The sequence below is a fragment of the Zalophus californianus genome, chromosome 14 (genome assembly GCF_009762305.2).
Source record: "Zalophus californianus isolate mZalCal1 chromosome 14, mZalCal1.pri.v2, whole genome shotgun sequence".
Classification (NCBI taxonomy): Eukaryota; Metazoa; Chordata; class Mammalia; order Carnivora; family Otariidae; genus Zalophus; species Zalophus californianus.
In genome coordinates, this window is record NC_045608.1 from 67064882 (window position 1) to 67083117 (window position 18236).

General features: G+C 42.1%; 1 protein-coding gene across 1 annotated transcript in view; it reads left to right on the forward strand.

The window, feature by feature from the left end:
* The first annotated feature begins 596 nt into the window (after positions 1 to 596).
* KATNAL2 (katanin catalytic subunit A1 like 2) overlaps positions 597 to 18236 on the forward strand; it is a 67613-nt gene continuing 49973 nt past the window's right edge. Inside the window, exon 1 of the mRNA XM_027577689.1 lies at positions 597 to 700. Coding sequence (XP_027433490.1) covers positions 650 to 700 — 51 coding nt within the window. The 5' untranslated portion in view covers positions 597 to 649. The remainder of the gene's footprint in view (positions 701 to 18236) is intronic.

The window sequence follows — 18236 nt, forward strand, 5'->3', positions numbered from 1 at the left end:
AGAGGAAAATGTCAAGTCCATGTTTGTCGGCTTTTAATGAGCATAGGTCTGTCGTGGAGGGAGTTGGAGAAGGGGAAGATGGACGCACACTTTGCATCCCAGAAAGCCTCTGACAGCCAAAGTACACAGGAGATTCTTCCAGTCTGCAAGGACCGCTTGCGGACATTTCAAAGGAAAGCAGGAAGTTCCTTCCAAACATTTAACTTAATACGGGGGGAGATGGGGGCCTAGAAAAGACGAGATGTCAAAGTGTAGTCTTGGGAACGTAGCCGTTGGGTCACAAAGGCCTAAACAACTGCCGAAATCAAGGACAAATACATAAATTTAGTAACTTGCGTTTTAGAGACAGAAATTAAGCGAACCAAGACAATTTCAAACCCCGCCCCAAGTCCTGTCAATCATCCCCTCTCCATCTCTTGATTGGTCAGTGCCGTGCAAAGGCTCCGGATTAAACGTGTTTATTTTAATATTGATTGGCATGAGAAAGAATCCATTTGTGCCCAGCGATTGGCTGACCTGTCTAGGCTCCGACCAATCCTGAAAGGGGCGGGCTGGTTAAGCGTCCGGTTTCTCCGAGCGGCTTTCTTTGGAAGCACTGGGCAGGCTAGTGACTGGCCCTTTTCACCTCTCCGGCCCTAAACAGGAGCTAATGGAGCTTTCTTACCAGACCCTCAGATTCACGCACCAGGCACGGGAAGCGGTAAGGAAAGCATATACAAAAAAAGAACTGTACTAGGAACTCTTCTCTCCTGTTGCTACGGGCCGATTTGTGCGTCCCCCGGTTGCTATGGCGACACAGCCCCCCCCCCCCCCCCCGCCGAGTGGCACAAGCGCAGGGAGGGTTCTTAGGCCCCACCGGTCAAGTCCAGGGCTGGGTTTGAGGCTGTGATGGGAATAGGATGGGTCTGGGACCGAGGGCGGTTTGGGAGTGCCTACGGGTTTGATGAAAGGGACCGCAGTTCGTGACTTAGGAAACGGTGTGGTGTTTATTAGACCTGCTGTCCTGATGGGTGAGCAGGTGCGGGGAGTGGTTAAAAGGAAGACTGTTGAAAGGCAGGGCGGCTCTGACCTGGGAGTTGGGACCCTGGGTTCTGATCCTGATTCTCCACTTACCAAGGCTGAGGGACCTTAGGTATTTAATTCCCTCCTCGGGCTTCAGTTCTGGGACTCTAACCCTTTTCACACGAAGATTACATGACCTTTACAGGTCATACGGTGGTTTGTGTTGTACCATCTGCTAACTGCCCAGCAGTACTTTACACAACAACGCCCATGAATTGAGGACATACATACTCAATGCCAGGCACTGGGGAAATAAAAACAATGCTTTGGGGAGGAGGGAGGATAAATAAAATTAAAGTTCAAAAAAACTACTGATATCTGGGCCCCCACCTCTAGAGATTCTGATTTACTGATTTTGGGTACATTCTGTGCATCAACTTTTTTTTTTTTTAAGCCCAGCAGGTGATTACAGTGTGTAGCCAAGGTTATGAACCACTGCCCTAGTGTCTCTGACCTTTAAAAACAAACAAACAAACAAACAAACAAACAAACAAACAATACAGAAGAAGAGATAACCCTCCGGTTGCCCTCGCATTCCCCTCTACCTACCAACCTCTCTCTATTTCTCTCCAGCTTCTGGAAAGGGTTGGTGTTCCTCAAGCTTGTATTGTCCTCAAGCCTATTTCAGTCTAGCCCAAATTACCCATATATAGAACATTTTGCATTGACTTTTAATAAAGCAGATTCCTGGACCTCCGCAAGACTTACTGAATCAGAAACAATCTGGGATGGGGTCTTGAAAAGTGCATTGTAAACACATACCCAGGTTTGAAAACCACTGCCCTAAATGGTCTCATATATTTTCATGATTTCCAATGCCATTTATATGCCAACAACCCCCCATCCCCTAAACTGACTCTAGAGTGGATTTCTTTGCTGGGCCCCAAGCCCACATGGTGTCCTAGAAGGTGGAATACAGAGAGGACAATGAATCAACTGATTACTTGACAAATCTAGGGGCATATCTCAAGAATCTGCATCTTTTTTTTTTTTTTAAGATTTTATTTATTTGACAGAGAGACAGCGAGAGAGGGAACACAAGCTCGGAGAGTGAGAGAGGGAGAAGCAGGCCTCCCGCCGAGCAGGGAGCCCGATATGGGGCTCGAACCCAGGACCCTGGGGTCATGACCCGAGCCAAAGGCAGACACTCAACGACTGAGCCACCCAGGCGCCCCAAGAATCTGCATCTTAATTTGTTCAATATCTAACTTTTTGCTTCCCTTCTAAAACCTGTACCTTTCCCAGTCTTCCTCCACCTGGGAATGTGAAACCACCATCCACCAGTTGCCCAAATCAGAATTCTGGGACTATTCCTTAGCTCCTTCCTCCTAGTCCCTCCCTTATGTCCTCCACATAAGGAAGACAGCAGCAAATCTTATTGATTCTACTTCTATAATAGGTCTTTAAACATCCTTATCTCTGCCCCTGAGATCCTAATCCAATCCACCATAATCTCTTACATATACACTGCAATAGCCTCCTAACTATTCTTCCTGTTGGTTTTTGCCTCCCTCTAGTCCATGTGATCTTCTTAAAATTGTGTCACTCCCTAGCTGGGATCCTTATATTGGCTTTTCATTACGGTTATGATAAAACCCCCAAACCTTGACGTGACCTACAGAGCACCGCAATGGTGTAGCCCAATTTCCGCATCCAGTCTCTTCTTCACCACTTTCTGCTTTGCCTCCCACTGATCCAGGCACATTCTCTTTGATCTGACATGTCTCTGAACTCCACATATTCTGTACCATACACGTTAGTATTTAATTGTGATTAATTTTTTTAAGATTTATTCATCTACTTGGGGGGAGGCAGAGGGAGAGAGAAAGAATCCTGAAGCAGACTCCCTGCTGAGCAGGGAGCCCAACGTGAGGCTCCATCCCAGGACCTTGAGATCATGACCTGAGCTGATTTCAAGAGTTGGATGCTCAACCTACTGAGCCACCCAGGCACCCCTAATTTTTTTTAAAGTAGGCTCCACACGGGGCTTGAACTCACAACCCTGCAATCAAGACCTGAGCTGAGATCAAGAGTCAGCTGCTTAACCAACTGAGCCACTCAGGTGCCCCTAATTTGTGGTTAATTTATGTTACTGCTTCGTGCATGTGACATAGCCTGTCAAACAATTCATGTAACTTGAAGGCAGATCCACTTTCATTTTTTGTTTTATTCCCTAGATGGCGCTGAGAGACATATTTAGGTATGGCCATTGATGGCTTGATTTTGCAGGGGGTGTAAATGCAAGGAGTTGTGCTGATTAGGGGTCTGCAGAAGGAAGAAGGTGGAGGTAGGTGCGGTGATCTGGTGAACTGACTATAAAAAGGATTGCATGTCCACAAGCAATTGTGATCATCTACATCAACTACTGTATTAGGATTTCCAGAATACTTCCTTTTTATTTGGTTTATTTTTATTGTTGTTTCAAATTATACATACATATACAGTTGCTCTGAGATCTTCAATTTCTCCAGGGAGAAATCCTCTACACGCTCCTATAGGAATAAGGGCACAATAAACTTGGTTGCCACCATTGTTGGAGTTAAACAGGGGAAGACAGCTCTGTGTGAGGTGGGGGATTTCTCCTCACTATTCAGTGCACAGATTATGCTTAATTACTCCTTCCCTAATTACATAATTGCATACTTAATTACTTTTTCCTTTCCAAAGTTTGTGTGGTTGAGTTTCTTCTCAGAGTAAATGTCCAATCTTCAGCCAGGGTAGGGGAGGAATTGTCACCTGATTGGGGTGGGGAAGGGAATCGCTTATACTTTGTTCAGCCTGCTCCTCATTATTTCTGTCCTTAGAAGTGCCTGGTGACTCCACAAGTACCCAGTGCACTCAGTTCCTGTAATTGTCTAGGGCTCTGTCATACTTAGGTGCTTCTTGTTGACTACTTTCTCTGTAGGTGTTGGTTTTCTTTGATTTTGGTTGTCTTTTGCTTTTGTCTTTCTGTGCTCTCTTAAGTCAGCTGGCATTTATCTAATTGCTTTCCATTTGTCAATTTTATTGTCATATTTGTTGTCACTTCCTCTTCTAGGGTCTTTGTCCTTTTTTCCCTCCAACCATTTCTGCTCTAATCTTAATTATTTCCCTCCTTCTCCTGGCTTTTTTTTGGAATTTGTTTGTTCTGTTTCTAGCTCCTTTAGGTATAAGGATAGGTTGTTAATTTGAGATTTTGAGACTTTTCTTGCTTCTTGAGGTAGGCCTGTGTTGCTATAAACATCACTCACATTTAATGCAATCCCTATCAAAATACCATCAACATTTTCCAAAAACTGGAACAAACAATCCTAAAATTTGTATGGAACCACGAAAGACCCCGGATAGCCAGAGGAATGTTGAAAAAGAAAAGCAAAGCTGGAGGCATCACGAGTCTGGACTTCAAGCTCTATTACAAAGCTGTAGTTATCAAGACAGTATGGAACTGGCATAAAAACAGACACATAGATCAATGGAACAGAATAGAAAACTCAGAAATGGACCCACAACTATATGGTCAACTAATCTTTGACAAAGCAGGAAAGAATATCCAATGGAAAAAGACAGTCGCTTTAACAAATAGTTTTGGGAAAACTGGACAGCGACATGCAGAAGAATGAAACTGGACCATTTTCTTACACCATACACAAAAATAAATTAAAAAATGTGAGATAGGAAACCATCAAAATCCTAGAGGAGATTATAGGCAGCAACCTCTTTGACCTCAGCTGTAGCAACTTCTTACTGGACACATCTCTGGAGGCAAGGGAAACAAAAGCAAAAATGAACTATTGGGACTTCATCAAGGTAAAAAGCTTCTGCACAGTGAAGGGAACAATCAACAAAACTAAAGGGCAAGGGGTTTTCAATATTATTAATTCTTTCAAAGAACCAGCTCCTTTGTTGATCTATTTTTTTTAAATTTCTGTATCATTGATTTGTTCTCTAATCTTTACTATTTCTCTTCTCCTGCTCGATTTAGGCTTTATTTGCTGTTCTTTTTCCAGCTGCTTTAGGTGTAAGGATAGATTGTGCATTTGAGACTTTTCTTGTTTCACAACCAACACCAAAGAAATACAAACATTTATAAGAGAATATTATGAGCAATTTTATGCCAACAAATTAGGCAATCTGGAAGAAAATGGATGCATTCCTAGAAACATATAAATGACCAAAACTGAAACAGAAAGAAAGAGAAAACCTGAACAGATCCATAACCAGCAAAGAAATTGGAGCAGTAATCAAAAATCTCCCAACAAACAAGAGTCCAGGGCCAGATGTCTTCCAGCGGAATTCTACCAAACATTTAAAGAAGAATTAATACCTATTCTTCTGAAGTTGTTTCAAAAAATGGAAATGGAAGGAAAACTTCCAAACTCTTTCTATGAGGCCAGCATTCCCTTGATCCCAAAACCAGACAAAGACCCCATCAAAAAGGAGATCCCTGATGAATATGGATGCAAAAATTCTCACCAAGATACTAGCTAATAGGATCCAACAATACATTAAAAGGATTATTCACCATGGCCAAGTGGGATTTATTCCTGGGCTGCAAGGGTGGTTCAACATCTGCAAATCAATCAATGTGATATACCACATTAATAAAAGAAAGAACAAGAACTGTATGATCCTCTCAATAGATGCAGAGAAAGCATTTGACAAAATACAACATCCTTTCTTGATAAAAACTCTCCACAGTGTAGGGATAGAGGGAACATACCTCAATATCATGAAAGCCATATATGAAAACTCACAGCGAATATCATCTTCAGTGGAGAAAAATTGAGAGCTTTCCCTTAAGGTCAGAACACAACAGGGATGTCCACTCTCATCACTGTTGTTCAACATAGTACTGGAAGTCCTAGCCTCAGCAGTCAGACAACAAAAAGAAATAAAAAGCATCCAAATTGGCAAAGAAGAAGTCAAACTTTCACTCTTTGCAGGTGACATGATACTCTATGTTGAAAACCCAAAATACTCCACCCCAAAATTGCTAACTTATACAGGAATTCAGCAAAGTGGCAGGATATAAAACCAATGCACAGAAATCAGTTGCATTTCTATACCCTAACAATGAGACAGAAGAAAGAAATGAAGGAATCAATCCCATTTACAATTGCACCAAAAACCATAAGATACCGAGGAATAAACCTAACCAAAGAGGTAAAGGATCTGTACTCTGAAGACTACAGAACACTTATGAAAGAAATTGAGGAAGACACAAAGAGATGGAAAAACATTCCATGCTCATGGACTGGAAGAATAAATATTGTTAAAACGTCTATGCTACCTAGAGCAATCTACACTTTTAATGCAAACCCTATCAAAATACCATCAACATTTTTCAAAAACTGGAACAAAGAATCTTAAAATTTATATGGAACCACAAAAGACCCCAAATAGCCACAGGAATATTGGAAAAAAAAAAAAAAAAAACAACCAAAAAACCAAAGCTGGTGGCATCAAAATTCTGGACTTCAAGCTATATTACAAAGCTATAGTCATCAAGACAGTATGGAACTGGCACAAAAACAGACACATAAATCAATGGAACAGAATAGAAAACCCAGAAATGGACCCTCAACTAATCTTCAACAAAGCAGGAAAGAATATCCAATGGAAAACAGACAGTCTCTTCAACAAATGGTGTTGGGAAAATTGGACAGCCACATGCAGAAGAATGAAACTGAACCATCTTCCTACACAATACACAAAAAAATAAACTCAATATGGATGAAAGACCTAAAGTGAGACAGGAATCCATCAAAATCCTAGAGGAGAACACAGGCAGCAACCTCCGAGATCTTGGCCACAGCAACTTCTTGCTAGAGACATCTCCAAAGGCAAGGGAAACAAAAGCAAAAATGAACTATTGGGACTTCATCAAGATAAAAAGCCTTTGTACAGCCAAGGAAACAGTTGACAAAACTAAAAGACAACCGACAGAATGGGAGAAGATATTTGAAATGTTTTATCAGATAAAGGGCTACTATCCAAGATCTATAAACTTACCAAACTCAACACCCAAAAACCCAATAATCCAGTCAAGAAATGGGCAGAAAACGTGAACGGACATTTCTCTAAAGAAGACATACAAATGGCCAGCAGACACATGAAAAAATGCTCAACATTACTCTGCACAGGGAAATACAAATCAAAACCACAATGCAATACCACCTCACACCAGTCAGAATGACTAAAATTACAACTCAGGAAAGGACAGATGTTGGCAAGGATGCAGAGAAAGGGGAACCCTCTTACACTGTTGGTGGGAATGCAAGCTGATATAGCCACTCTGGAAAACAGTATGGAGGTTCCTCAAAAACTTAAAAATAGAGCTACCCTACGACCCAGCAATTGTACTACTTAGTGTTTATCCAAAGGATACAAACACAGTGATTCAAAGGGGCACCTTCATCCCAGTGTTTATAGACTATGGAAAGAGCCCAGATGTCCATCAACAGATGAATGGATAAAGAAGATGTGGTATATATACACAATGGAATATTACTTGGCCATCAAAAAGAATAAAATCTTGCCATTTGCAAAGAAGTGGATGGAACTAGAGGGTATTATGCTGAGCGAAATAAGTCAGTCAGAGAAAGACAAATGCCCTATGATTTCACTCATATGTAGAATTTAAGAAACAAAACAGATGAACATAGGGGAAGGGAAGGAAAATTAAAAAGATAAAAACAGAGAGGGACACAAACCATAAGAGACTCTTAACTCTAGGAAACAAACTGAGGGTTGCTGGAGGGGAGGGAGGTGGGGGGATAGGGTAACTGGGTGATGGGCATTAAGGAGGGCACTTGATGTAATGAGCACTGGGTGTTATATGCAAGTGATGAATCACCAAATTCTACCTCTTCAACTAATAATACACTATATGTTAATGAAATTAAATTAAAAAATTTAAAAAAGAAGAAATTAAATAAAGGAGAAGAAAACCATGAACAAAAACAGAACAAAAAAAAAAACCCAAATAAATGTAGTGTTTAATTAAAATAAGACTTTTTCCAATCTTTAGACCTCTGCAACTTATTTCTTTTCAATTTGAATTTAATATCCTCTAAAACGTGCTAAGGGCAAGGAAGCTCTAAGGAGAAATTGCTTCGGTGTTTTTAATTTGACCACACAATTCAAAACAAATAAACAGTAATTAGTATCAATGCACAAGAATGCTTTTTGGAAAGCCATTATTGATCCACACATATGTACATGCAGAATAATCCTGGAACAAAGTTAATTTTATTTCTCCTATATCATTATATATACTTTTCAAAAGTGGTGACTTTGCCTTTGTGAGAATTTTATATTAAAAAATATCTGCTATAAGCGTTAGCTAATTAATGAGGTGGTTGACTAGGTTTTTAAATGAGTGTTGTTAAATGCCGTAGCTTTTATTAATTGCATGGGCCCCTAAACAAAAGAGTAATTGAAAATTTAATTACATCAGTGTTTTTCCTCAAAGAACTGAAGCTTATTAAACTTTAAATGTTCAAACATTTAAGCATCTATTGGAATACCAATAGCTATAAACAATGTGCAGTTCTAAATACTAATTAAACAAACTCTAAATCACCATAAAGCGAAGCTGAATTTTAAGTAACTTTTATGGTTTAAATGTTCTTCTCCGCTTTTCCATAAGGAAGATTAACCACTTCACTACTGACCACTGCAGCAGCCTCGTGGGTATCTTCTAAAATGCTGTGGCTGCTGTGGGACCACATTCTTCCTGGACATGGACCAAGAAAGGGAGACTGATCGGACCACCTGGAACACTTTGCGAATGTCACACTGCTACTCTTGGAGACTTGTTTTTTTGTGTTTTATTTCTTTTTCAACCACTAAAAGAGAATATGAGAGTGTACAGATATGAATTGGTATATTTGATGGTTTGGTTTAAAAATACCTTCATTTGGAAAAATAACATTTATTAGGTTTTATTTTTAAATGCAAAAAGTATATAAATATACTTTTAAAAGTATATAAAAATATATAAATCACCACCCAGATAAATCTTTCTTTTCTTTTATTTGAGAGAGAGAGCATGCGTGTGCATGTATGAGGAAGGGGAGGGGCAGAGGGAGAGGGAGAGACTCTCAAGCAGACTCCCCACTGAGTGGGAGCCTGAGGCGGGCTTGATTCCAAGACCCCAAGATCATGACCCCGGCTGAAACCAAGAGTTGGGAGCTCAACTGACTGAGTCACCCAGGTACCCCATCACCCAGATAAATCTTGTATGCATCAAAAAAAAAATTGATAAAGCTTTCTGCTTCCCACTGTGATCGAGTAACAGGTGCCAGACTAGCCTTCCTACCGTACACAGCTAGAAACTTGGCCTACGTACATGAATAATCTGTTTTCAGCCAGTGGACAGTGTGCTCACGGGAGAAGGGCTTCAGCTTGGAAGCAGTAACCGGGTTCTGACACCCAAGGGAGTATCTAAGCAGAGCAGAGATGAGACCGAGAGTATAGTTTGGGAACACTTAGATGGTTGATGGTGGGAGGAAAGGGGACCAGGGAGGAGGGGGCTCTGCAAACAAATTGCTCCATATTTCTGAGTTTTGGGCTGAATACTAAGCTGTGCATCTATAGAGTAAAAAATATACAAAGCTGGGGAAAACCCAGTTACCAGGGAACGATAAACTGAACAACTAGTGGTGTTCACATAACCTCCTTGTAACACTGAAAGACATTTTAATGCCAAGCAGCCCGAGTGGAGAAATGCTGTGGAAGAGCAGAGCACTTAGTGGAGTTTCCAGGAAGCCTGTGCATTAGGAGTAAGCTAAACCAGCCCTAGAGTAAGGCCACTTTGGATCTCTCTTTCCTAACAAAGCTTAAAAGCAAGGCTTGATAGGATCAGACTTACCCACAAATAACTAAACTATCCGCCAGAATAAAACTCAACACACTTAAAAGAAGACAAGAAAATCCAGACATTCACAAAAACTGGCATCCAATAAAAAACTACTAGCGGTTGTAAGAAACAGGAAAATCTAACAAAACCAGGACAAAACTCAGTCAACAGAAATAGATTCAGAAATAGTGGAGAAAACAGAATTGGCAGACAAGGACTTTAAAATAGCTATGATAAATATGTTTAAGGGTTTAAAGAAAACAGAATTCTAAAGAGGAAAAAACCAGAAGATAAAAAATAAAACACAACTCACAGAGTTGAAAAAGTATTTTAATCCGAAAGACTCGCTAAAAACTATCTAAACTGCCGCACATGGAAAAAGTTTGAAGGAAAAAATGGACAAAAACCTCAGTGACATGATGGATAATATCAAGGAGTCAAACACACGTTCAATTCATATCCCAGAGCAGTGACGAAGAGGAGAAAAAAATACAAGGAAATCATGGCTAAAAATTTCCCACAGATCCAAGAAACTCAAAACCTTCCAAGCAGGACGGACACACACTTGTTAGTTGTGACAAAGCAAGGTGCTTTGTTATGAGCTGCTCTCTGGAGACACCCATGTGGCAAGGGACGGAAGGAAGTTTCCAGCCAACAGCCAACAAGAAACTAAGGCCCACGGTCCTCCAGCTCATAAGGAACTGAATTCTGCCAACAACCATAGGGGCAGAAGGAACACGTTTGGGTGATAGAAATGTTCTAAATCTTTGTTTCAGAAGTACAGATCTGTGATTCAACAGTCTTGCACAATTCACAGCGCTCACCGTAGCACAAATAACGCAACATATTTTAAGAAAAAAGAAAAAGAAGAAGATAACAGGAGAGGAAGAAAAGGGGAGTATGTCAGAGGGGGAGACGAACCATGAGAGATGATGGACTCTGAAAAACAAACTGAGGGTTCTAGAGGGGAGGGGGGTAGGGGGATGGGTTAGCCTGGTGATGGGTATTGAGGAGGGCACGTTCTGCATGGAGCACTGGGTGTTATGAACAAACAATGAATCATGGAACACTGCACCAAAAACTAATGATGTAATATATGGTGATTAACATAACAATAAAAAAATTAAAAAAAATGTTCTAAATCTGAATGGGAGTGCTGATTACATATGTGGACCCATTCATGGGACTGTGCACTTAAAATGAATGCATTGTACTATATGTAAATGATACCTTAATAAAGGTGATTTCAAAAGTGATATAAGAACTCACACAATATTTAACAGAAAGACATACAATGAAAAGTAAATGCCTTCTTCCCTACTCTCCACCCCCTGCCCATTTCTGCTTTCTCACCCTGTAAGAAACTGTCATCTGTCGTTCCTGATATACCTATTTAGAAATATGTGTACACGTCATAAATACATATGTATTTATATTTTTTTCTTTTCATGGAAGAGATCATTTTCTTCATTCTGTATTTCCCCCTTTATTACATATCTTGTAAGTCTTTTCACAAATGTTTATGCAGAGCCTGAGTCAGATACATTAAGTTCTGAGGATATGGTAGTGAAAACAAAACAAAACAAAACAAAACACTGCCTCTACCTTCATGATGATTATCTTTTAGTAGGGAAGGCAGCTGACAGGTAAACAGGAACCCAAGGAGAGGAATTGCTGAAACATAGAATAGCCATAAGTCCAACTTTAGTAGGTAATGCCCAGTAATTTCCCATAGTGGTTATATCAGTTTATATTGCCTTTACAATGCATGAGAATTCCTATTGCTCCACATCCTAAGCAATATTTGGCATTATCAATTATTTATCCTTTATTTTATGTTTCTTTGATTACAAATGAGGTCAAGTACATTTCTGTTAGTTTATTAGCCATTTGGATATCTCATTTTGCAAAGCACCTATTTCTCTCGTCCATTTTTCTATTGGGTGAGTCTGTCTTTTTAACTGATGTTTGGGGGGAACTCACTATGTGTTTGTATATTAATTCTTTTAAGTGCTGGTATTATGCTCTCTTTTATGAACACAAATTCATATTTTAATAAATGTCACTTTATTCATCTTTCCTTCTACAGTTAGTGGGTTTTTTGTATCCTCAGAAAATCTTTCCCTATTCCAAAATCATGAAGATATTTCTTATATTATCTTCTAAAAATCTTACTGTGTTCACATTTAGATCTGTAATTCATGTGAAACTGATTTGTGTGTGCATGCACACATACACATGTCTGTATGTAAGGGATGAGGTAGGACATATACTTTTTCCAAAAGCATTTACTGAAAAGATGTCCTTTCCCACTGTTCTTTGTCCATGTACATGCAGAATTGTTTCTGTGCCCTCAAGTCTGTTCCACTGGTCTAGTTGTCTACTTCCTATGCTAATACCACACTGTCCTAATAACTGTAGTTGTGCAATCTCAGTATCTATTTTTTTTAAAGATTTATTTATTTTTATTTTGGGAGAGTGAGAATGAGAGAGAGAGAGAGAGAGAGAGAGAGAGTACATGAGAGGGGGGAGGGTTAGAGGGAGAAGCAGGCTCCCCGCTGAGCCGGGAGCCCGATGCGGGACTCGATCCCGGGACTCCAGGATCATGACCTGAGCCGAAGGCAGTCGCTTAACCAACTGAGCCACCCAGGCGCCCAACCTGAGTATCTATTAAAGCAAAGACTTTTACTGTTTTTTTTTTTTTTGTCAAATGATTACTGTTACAACACATATTTATGTATTTTAGAATCAACTTGTCAAATTCCACAAAGATTGCTGGATTTTGGGATGGAATTGAATCTGAAGATAAACTTGAGGAGAATTGACAAAAAATAATGAGTCTTCTGATCAATACCTATCCTTTTTATTCCAACTTTCTTACATTTTTTCAGTAGCAATTTAGAAGTTCTCTGCCTAGAGATTTTGCCCATCTTTTGTTAGATATACTTTTAGTCCTTGATACTATTGTAAATGGTTTTCATGTCACTGTAAATGGTTTCTTGTTTTTTTAACTTCATCTTATGTTTATTGTTGATATGTAGAAATACAATTGATTTTTGTATATTGATTTTATTTGAGCAACACTGCTAAATTCCTTTATTGATTCTAGGAATTATTTGTGGATTCTTTTGACTTCTTTATCTATGCAATCATATTATCCATAAAGAAATACAGAGTTAATGCTTTTCAATTCTTATGCCATTTGTTTTTCTTGCCTAATCTTACTGGTTAAGACCTCTAACATAATGTTGAATAGAAGTGGAAATAAGAGGCATTATTGTACCTGACGGGGAGGTACTAGCAATCCAGGAGCTTTTTTTTTTTTTTTTTTTTTCTTAAATGTAGGCTCCACACTCGGTGGAGCTCAATGTGGGACTTGAACTCACGACCTTGAGACTGAGACCTGAGCTGAGATCAAGAGTCAGATGCTTAACAAACTGAGCCACCCAGGTGCCCCTTAATCCAGGAACATCTTAATCCAGTTTCAGGGACTGAGATTTTGGACTGAGCTTGGGCAGCTTAACTTCTCCTCTGTCCTTATGCCTGGGACTGATAAGTCCTTCACAGGTTTTTATCAGGGTGCTCGATTATGCGGGGTCCTGGATTCCAACTTTTGCGCCTATAGCACCTTCAGGTTGTCAAACTAGTATGTTATAGGCAGGTAAATGAACTTGGGAAAAAGTGGTTTCAAATGCCTTGGTCATGTCTGTGCATTAATGAATACACTGTTCCCCCACCCCCACACAGGTATGTCTGTAGGGTAAAATCCTATAAGTGCAGCTGCTATATTAAAGAGTTTTTATGTGTGTATATTTGACATACTTGCATCTGTAGAATAAAGTTCTTATGGAAATAAATGAAAACCAGGGGCACCTGGGTGGCTCAGTCGGTTAAGCATCTGCCTTCAGCTTGGGTCATGATCCCAGGGTCCTGGGATCGGGCCCCGCATCGGGCTCCCTGCTCCACGGGAAGCCTGCTTCTCCCTCTCCCTCTTCTCCTGCTTGTGTTCCCTCTCTTGCTGTGTCTTTCTCTGTCAAATAAATAATTAAAATCTTAAAAAAAAAAGAAATCAGTGAAAACCATCCAAATGAGAGCAGACGCCCTTTATTGAGAACTTGCTGGAGCAAGAGATGTATCATCGCTTGCATTTGGCAGAGAACGGCAGGCAAGGGAGTGGGAAAGCTTGACAGTGAAAAAAAGGAAGGCTTCAGGTATTTTCTGACTGGAGGTTGTTGACTTGGGACTGCTGGAGGCAGGCTAACTAGAAGCAGGGTACCTTATGTGACTGATTTGGAGAGCATATTTGGCTTTCTCCGCTTGGTCCTCATTTGGAAGCTGGGGGCAAAAATCGGGACGCTGGTAGTTGTTGACCAAATCCCGACCATTCTGGGCCAATTACTACAGAGGCTGTGATTCCGATTCCTGGGCAGCTTGCTGTAGAGGCTGTGGTTTGGTTTTCTGGGGTGGTTGTTGCAGAGGCTGTGGTTTGGCTTCCTGAGCTTATGTGGGTCTGACCACTATCCATTGATATATTCAGTCTCTGATCCTAAAACTGACATGGCTGTACCGAAGAATGTATACATTCAACATTTTGCCCAGTAGCTTCAGTAAAAGTTGTATCAATTTATACGTCTACTAATAATGCATGGTGATTTGCTCCAACACAGCAGGCTGTTCTTTTGAACTTTATTCATCAAATAGGTAAAAATTTGTATCACATTATGTCTTTGATTTGCATTTTTATAAGATTGAGCATCTTTTCATACATTTAAGACTCATTTGTGTTTCCTCTTTAGTGGACTATCTTTTCCTATCTTTTGCCCATTTTTATAGTAAATTGTTGGTCCCTTTTTCCTGTTGATTTGTGGGCGCTTATTATATATAAAGGAATTTGGCCTTTTGAACATTAATAAAATTGTAAATATCTTTCCCGGATTGTTTTCCTTTGACCTTGTTTTTGATTTCTAAAATTTTTATGTAGCTAAATTTATCAGCCTTTTTCATTAATGGTTTCTGGGGTTTGTGTCCAAGAAGGCCTTATTTACTCTGAGATTAAAACAAAACCAAACCAGGGGCACCTGGGTGGCTCAGTCAGTTAAGCATCTGCCTTCGGCTCAGGTCATGATCTCGGGGTCCTGGGATCGAGTCCCGTATCGGGCTCCCCGCTCCGCAGGAGGCCTGCTTCTCCCTCTCCCACTCCCCCTGCTTGTGTTCCCTCTCTCGTTGTCTCTCTCTCTCTCTCTGTCAAATAAATAAATAAAATCTTAAAAACAAACAAACAACAAAACCAAACCATGCCAAGTAGTTTTATTTCTTTAAGTACAATCTGGGGATACTATTTATTATTTAAAACGATATCTTATTGTTTACTGAGAGGCGACTTGACAAAAGTATAATCAATCTTTTTAAAATTTTATTAATTTTATTTATTTTTAAAGATTTTATTTATTTGACAGAGAGACACAGCGAGAGAGGGAACACAAGCAGGGGGAGTGGGAGAGGGAGAAGCAGGCTTCCCGCGGAGCGGGGAGCCCGCTGAGCAGGAGGCTCCATCCCAGGACCCTGGGATCATGACCTGAGCCGAAGGCAGACGCTTAACAACTGAGCCACCCAGGTGCCCCAAAAGTATAATCAATCTTAAAATGCTCAGTGAAACCGAGGCTTCCCATCTTCAGCATTCTGGAGTATTCTCCAGGCTGGGAGGCCGTGGCACAGAGGCTCACGGGTGCAACATTTGAAAAGTCCAGGAGCCAGAGTCCAAAAGTTTCCACAAAGCAAAAGATTCTGGTCTCCTTCAGAAGTCCCATCCCCTAATGCCCACTGCCCGTGTTTTCCTCCCCCCAAATTCCATGTCCAGGGCAAGTCCTCAGTTAACCGTTGAGAGAATCTCTTCCTGAAATCTTTCATTGTCTCGGCCATCATTGGGGCAGTTTGCTGGGCGGGGGCCCCGCTGGAGCTCAGGCAGTCAGAGCCCGGCTTCTCCAAGAAGAGGTTCAGACTGTCGCTCTGGCTGCTTCCTGGGGGTGGGGGTGGGGGGGTGGGGATGATGCTGGCTTGATCTGCTGCTCCTCCCTATTTCAAACTCCTCCTGGTTCCTTTGAATATCAGAAGGGGGCTGGGCCACACAGCTGAAAAGGGTCAGCTTTGCCTGCCAGCCTTTGGGCTTATTGACAGGTACAGATCCGATGTTTGTCAGTACTCCGTAGCCGCCGCTCTTGGGCATCCCATGTACGACTCCCACCATGCCCCATGCTCTTCTGGACTTTCTTAATGTTTTGGTGACAATGAATTTTCCATAATTTATGTTTCTTCAACTAGTACATGATTGTATATTTACGCGATATAGCTGATTGGCATAAAATCTCCAAAATGGATGGGCTCAAGAACTAAATGCGTGACTCCTCCCACCTCCAAGACTGATGTTGTTTTTAAGTACCTGGATGCACGGTTGGCACAGGGTCGTCATTTTGCGCAGACAGGCACCCTTGGAACCAGAAAACATCTGCATCTTCAAATTCATTCTGTACCCAGGAAATCCAGCGGCTTCCTCTTCCTGGGGAACCAGTGCTTCTTGCTTTGGTTGGAAGGAGGACATCAACTCAAAGGCAGAAGTGGTCAGTAATTGGCCTGTACTCTGGGTAATGGAAGGTCTGGCAACACTGGTAATGCATCAGTGGGGACCTCTTTCAGCTTGGCTAAAGGGGCTCCGGATGGCCACAGCTTCTCTGACTTGCTTTTGTTCACCTTAGGTAACCTCTGGCCCGAGTCCAAGTTTTCACTAGTGCTTTTAGAATCATTTTTAAGTCGCTTTTCTCCAAGTGCAGTAGCTGAAGATTTCACGGTCGTTTCCTTTTTCCTTTTTCTTCTGGGGCTAGTCATAGTATGCCTCCAAAGGCATGGTGGTTGGTTCCAATTCATCATGCAGATCAGCCTCCTCAATGTCAGGGAGGGAGTCCACTGACTTTCTATCCAAATTAGAAGTTTTTATCTTCCCTTCCTGAGTCCTTGAGTTGTTAGAACTTTCTCTTTCACCCTGGGCAACAGGCCTCTTGCCCACTGTCCTACATCTAAGCTGTCTTGACTTGGCTTGTTTTTGTCTGATTTGATTTTCTGGGAGGCTCGTGCTTTTGCTTTTTTTTTTTTTTTTTAAGATTTTATTTATTTATTAGAGAGAGAGAATGAGAGATAGAGAGCACGAGAGGGAAGAGGGTCAGAGGGAGAAGCAGACTCCCTGCCGAGCAGGGAGCCCGATGTGGGACTCGATCCCGGGACTCCAGGATCATGACCTGAGCCGAAGGCAGTCTTTTAACCAACTGACCCACCCAGGCGCCCTCGTGCTTTTGCTTTTTAAGGCATCTGAAGCAACCACCCATGGAGGTGAAAACTTAGGGATGCAGTGGCCCTCTTTCCTTCTTTCTTGACACCCTCACTGAGACCGTGTCTTCTTTGTGTTGTCTCAGGACAGAGGCCTTGGGCTTTCCTCTCTGGAGAAGACCTGGTTTGATTTCTGGCTGATCAAAGCCTTGGACTTCTGACGTCCCTTGGTACCCACCAGGAGTTTGTCCCTTTAGGAAGATTGGTGCCCCTTGCTTTGACTCACAGCCCCTTCCCCTTGGGGCCACCCAGGTGTCCTTCTTGCCTGAGGCCCCTTCTGTACTGAGAGGCAGCAGAGTGGCCTTCTCCAGGCCTCTGGCATGCAACCGTGGGCCTGTGGGGCATCTGTGCCTGTCCCCAGACAGCTCCTGGGGAGTAACCAGAAGATTCCTGCTCTGAGGACTAAACTGGAGCAAGTCTGTGGTTCTTCCTTGTCTCCTCTCACGATGTGGGACACTGGGTGGGGCCTGTCAAGCTCGGAGGCTTTCCTGTGTTTTTTTCGGTCTGTGCTCAGGGCAGTCCGATCGGCCGCTGGACGCTTTCAGGGGTGTGGGTGGTGTCCCTCCATTGCGGCCTCCTGAAGAGCGGTTCCAGGGTGCCTTGGGGAGTCCTCTTCTCCAGGTAGGGCTCAGCGTCTGATCCATGGGAGTCAACTTCTTCCCATGGGCCACGGCCCCGGCAGGGCTGCGGATGTGCTGGTGTTTGTGCAGGTGAGTGACTGTCCTGCCCCTCGGGTCTCCGCGAGCATGGCTAGAGAGCGGCCAGGCGGACTGGCTCTTCAAATCTTGCCGCAGCTTCTTTGGGTGGAGGCTGGTGGGCAGGCTCCCGCACAGCTGGGTGCCCCGACCTCGCTGCCATTGCCCTGAGCCAGGCTTGCGTCGCGCCTCTGGCTGGGTGCAGGCCTGGCCCGGACTGGTGCTCCCGGGGGGAGCTGGGTCTGCAGTCTGGGGGCACCCGA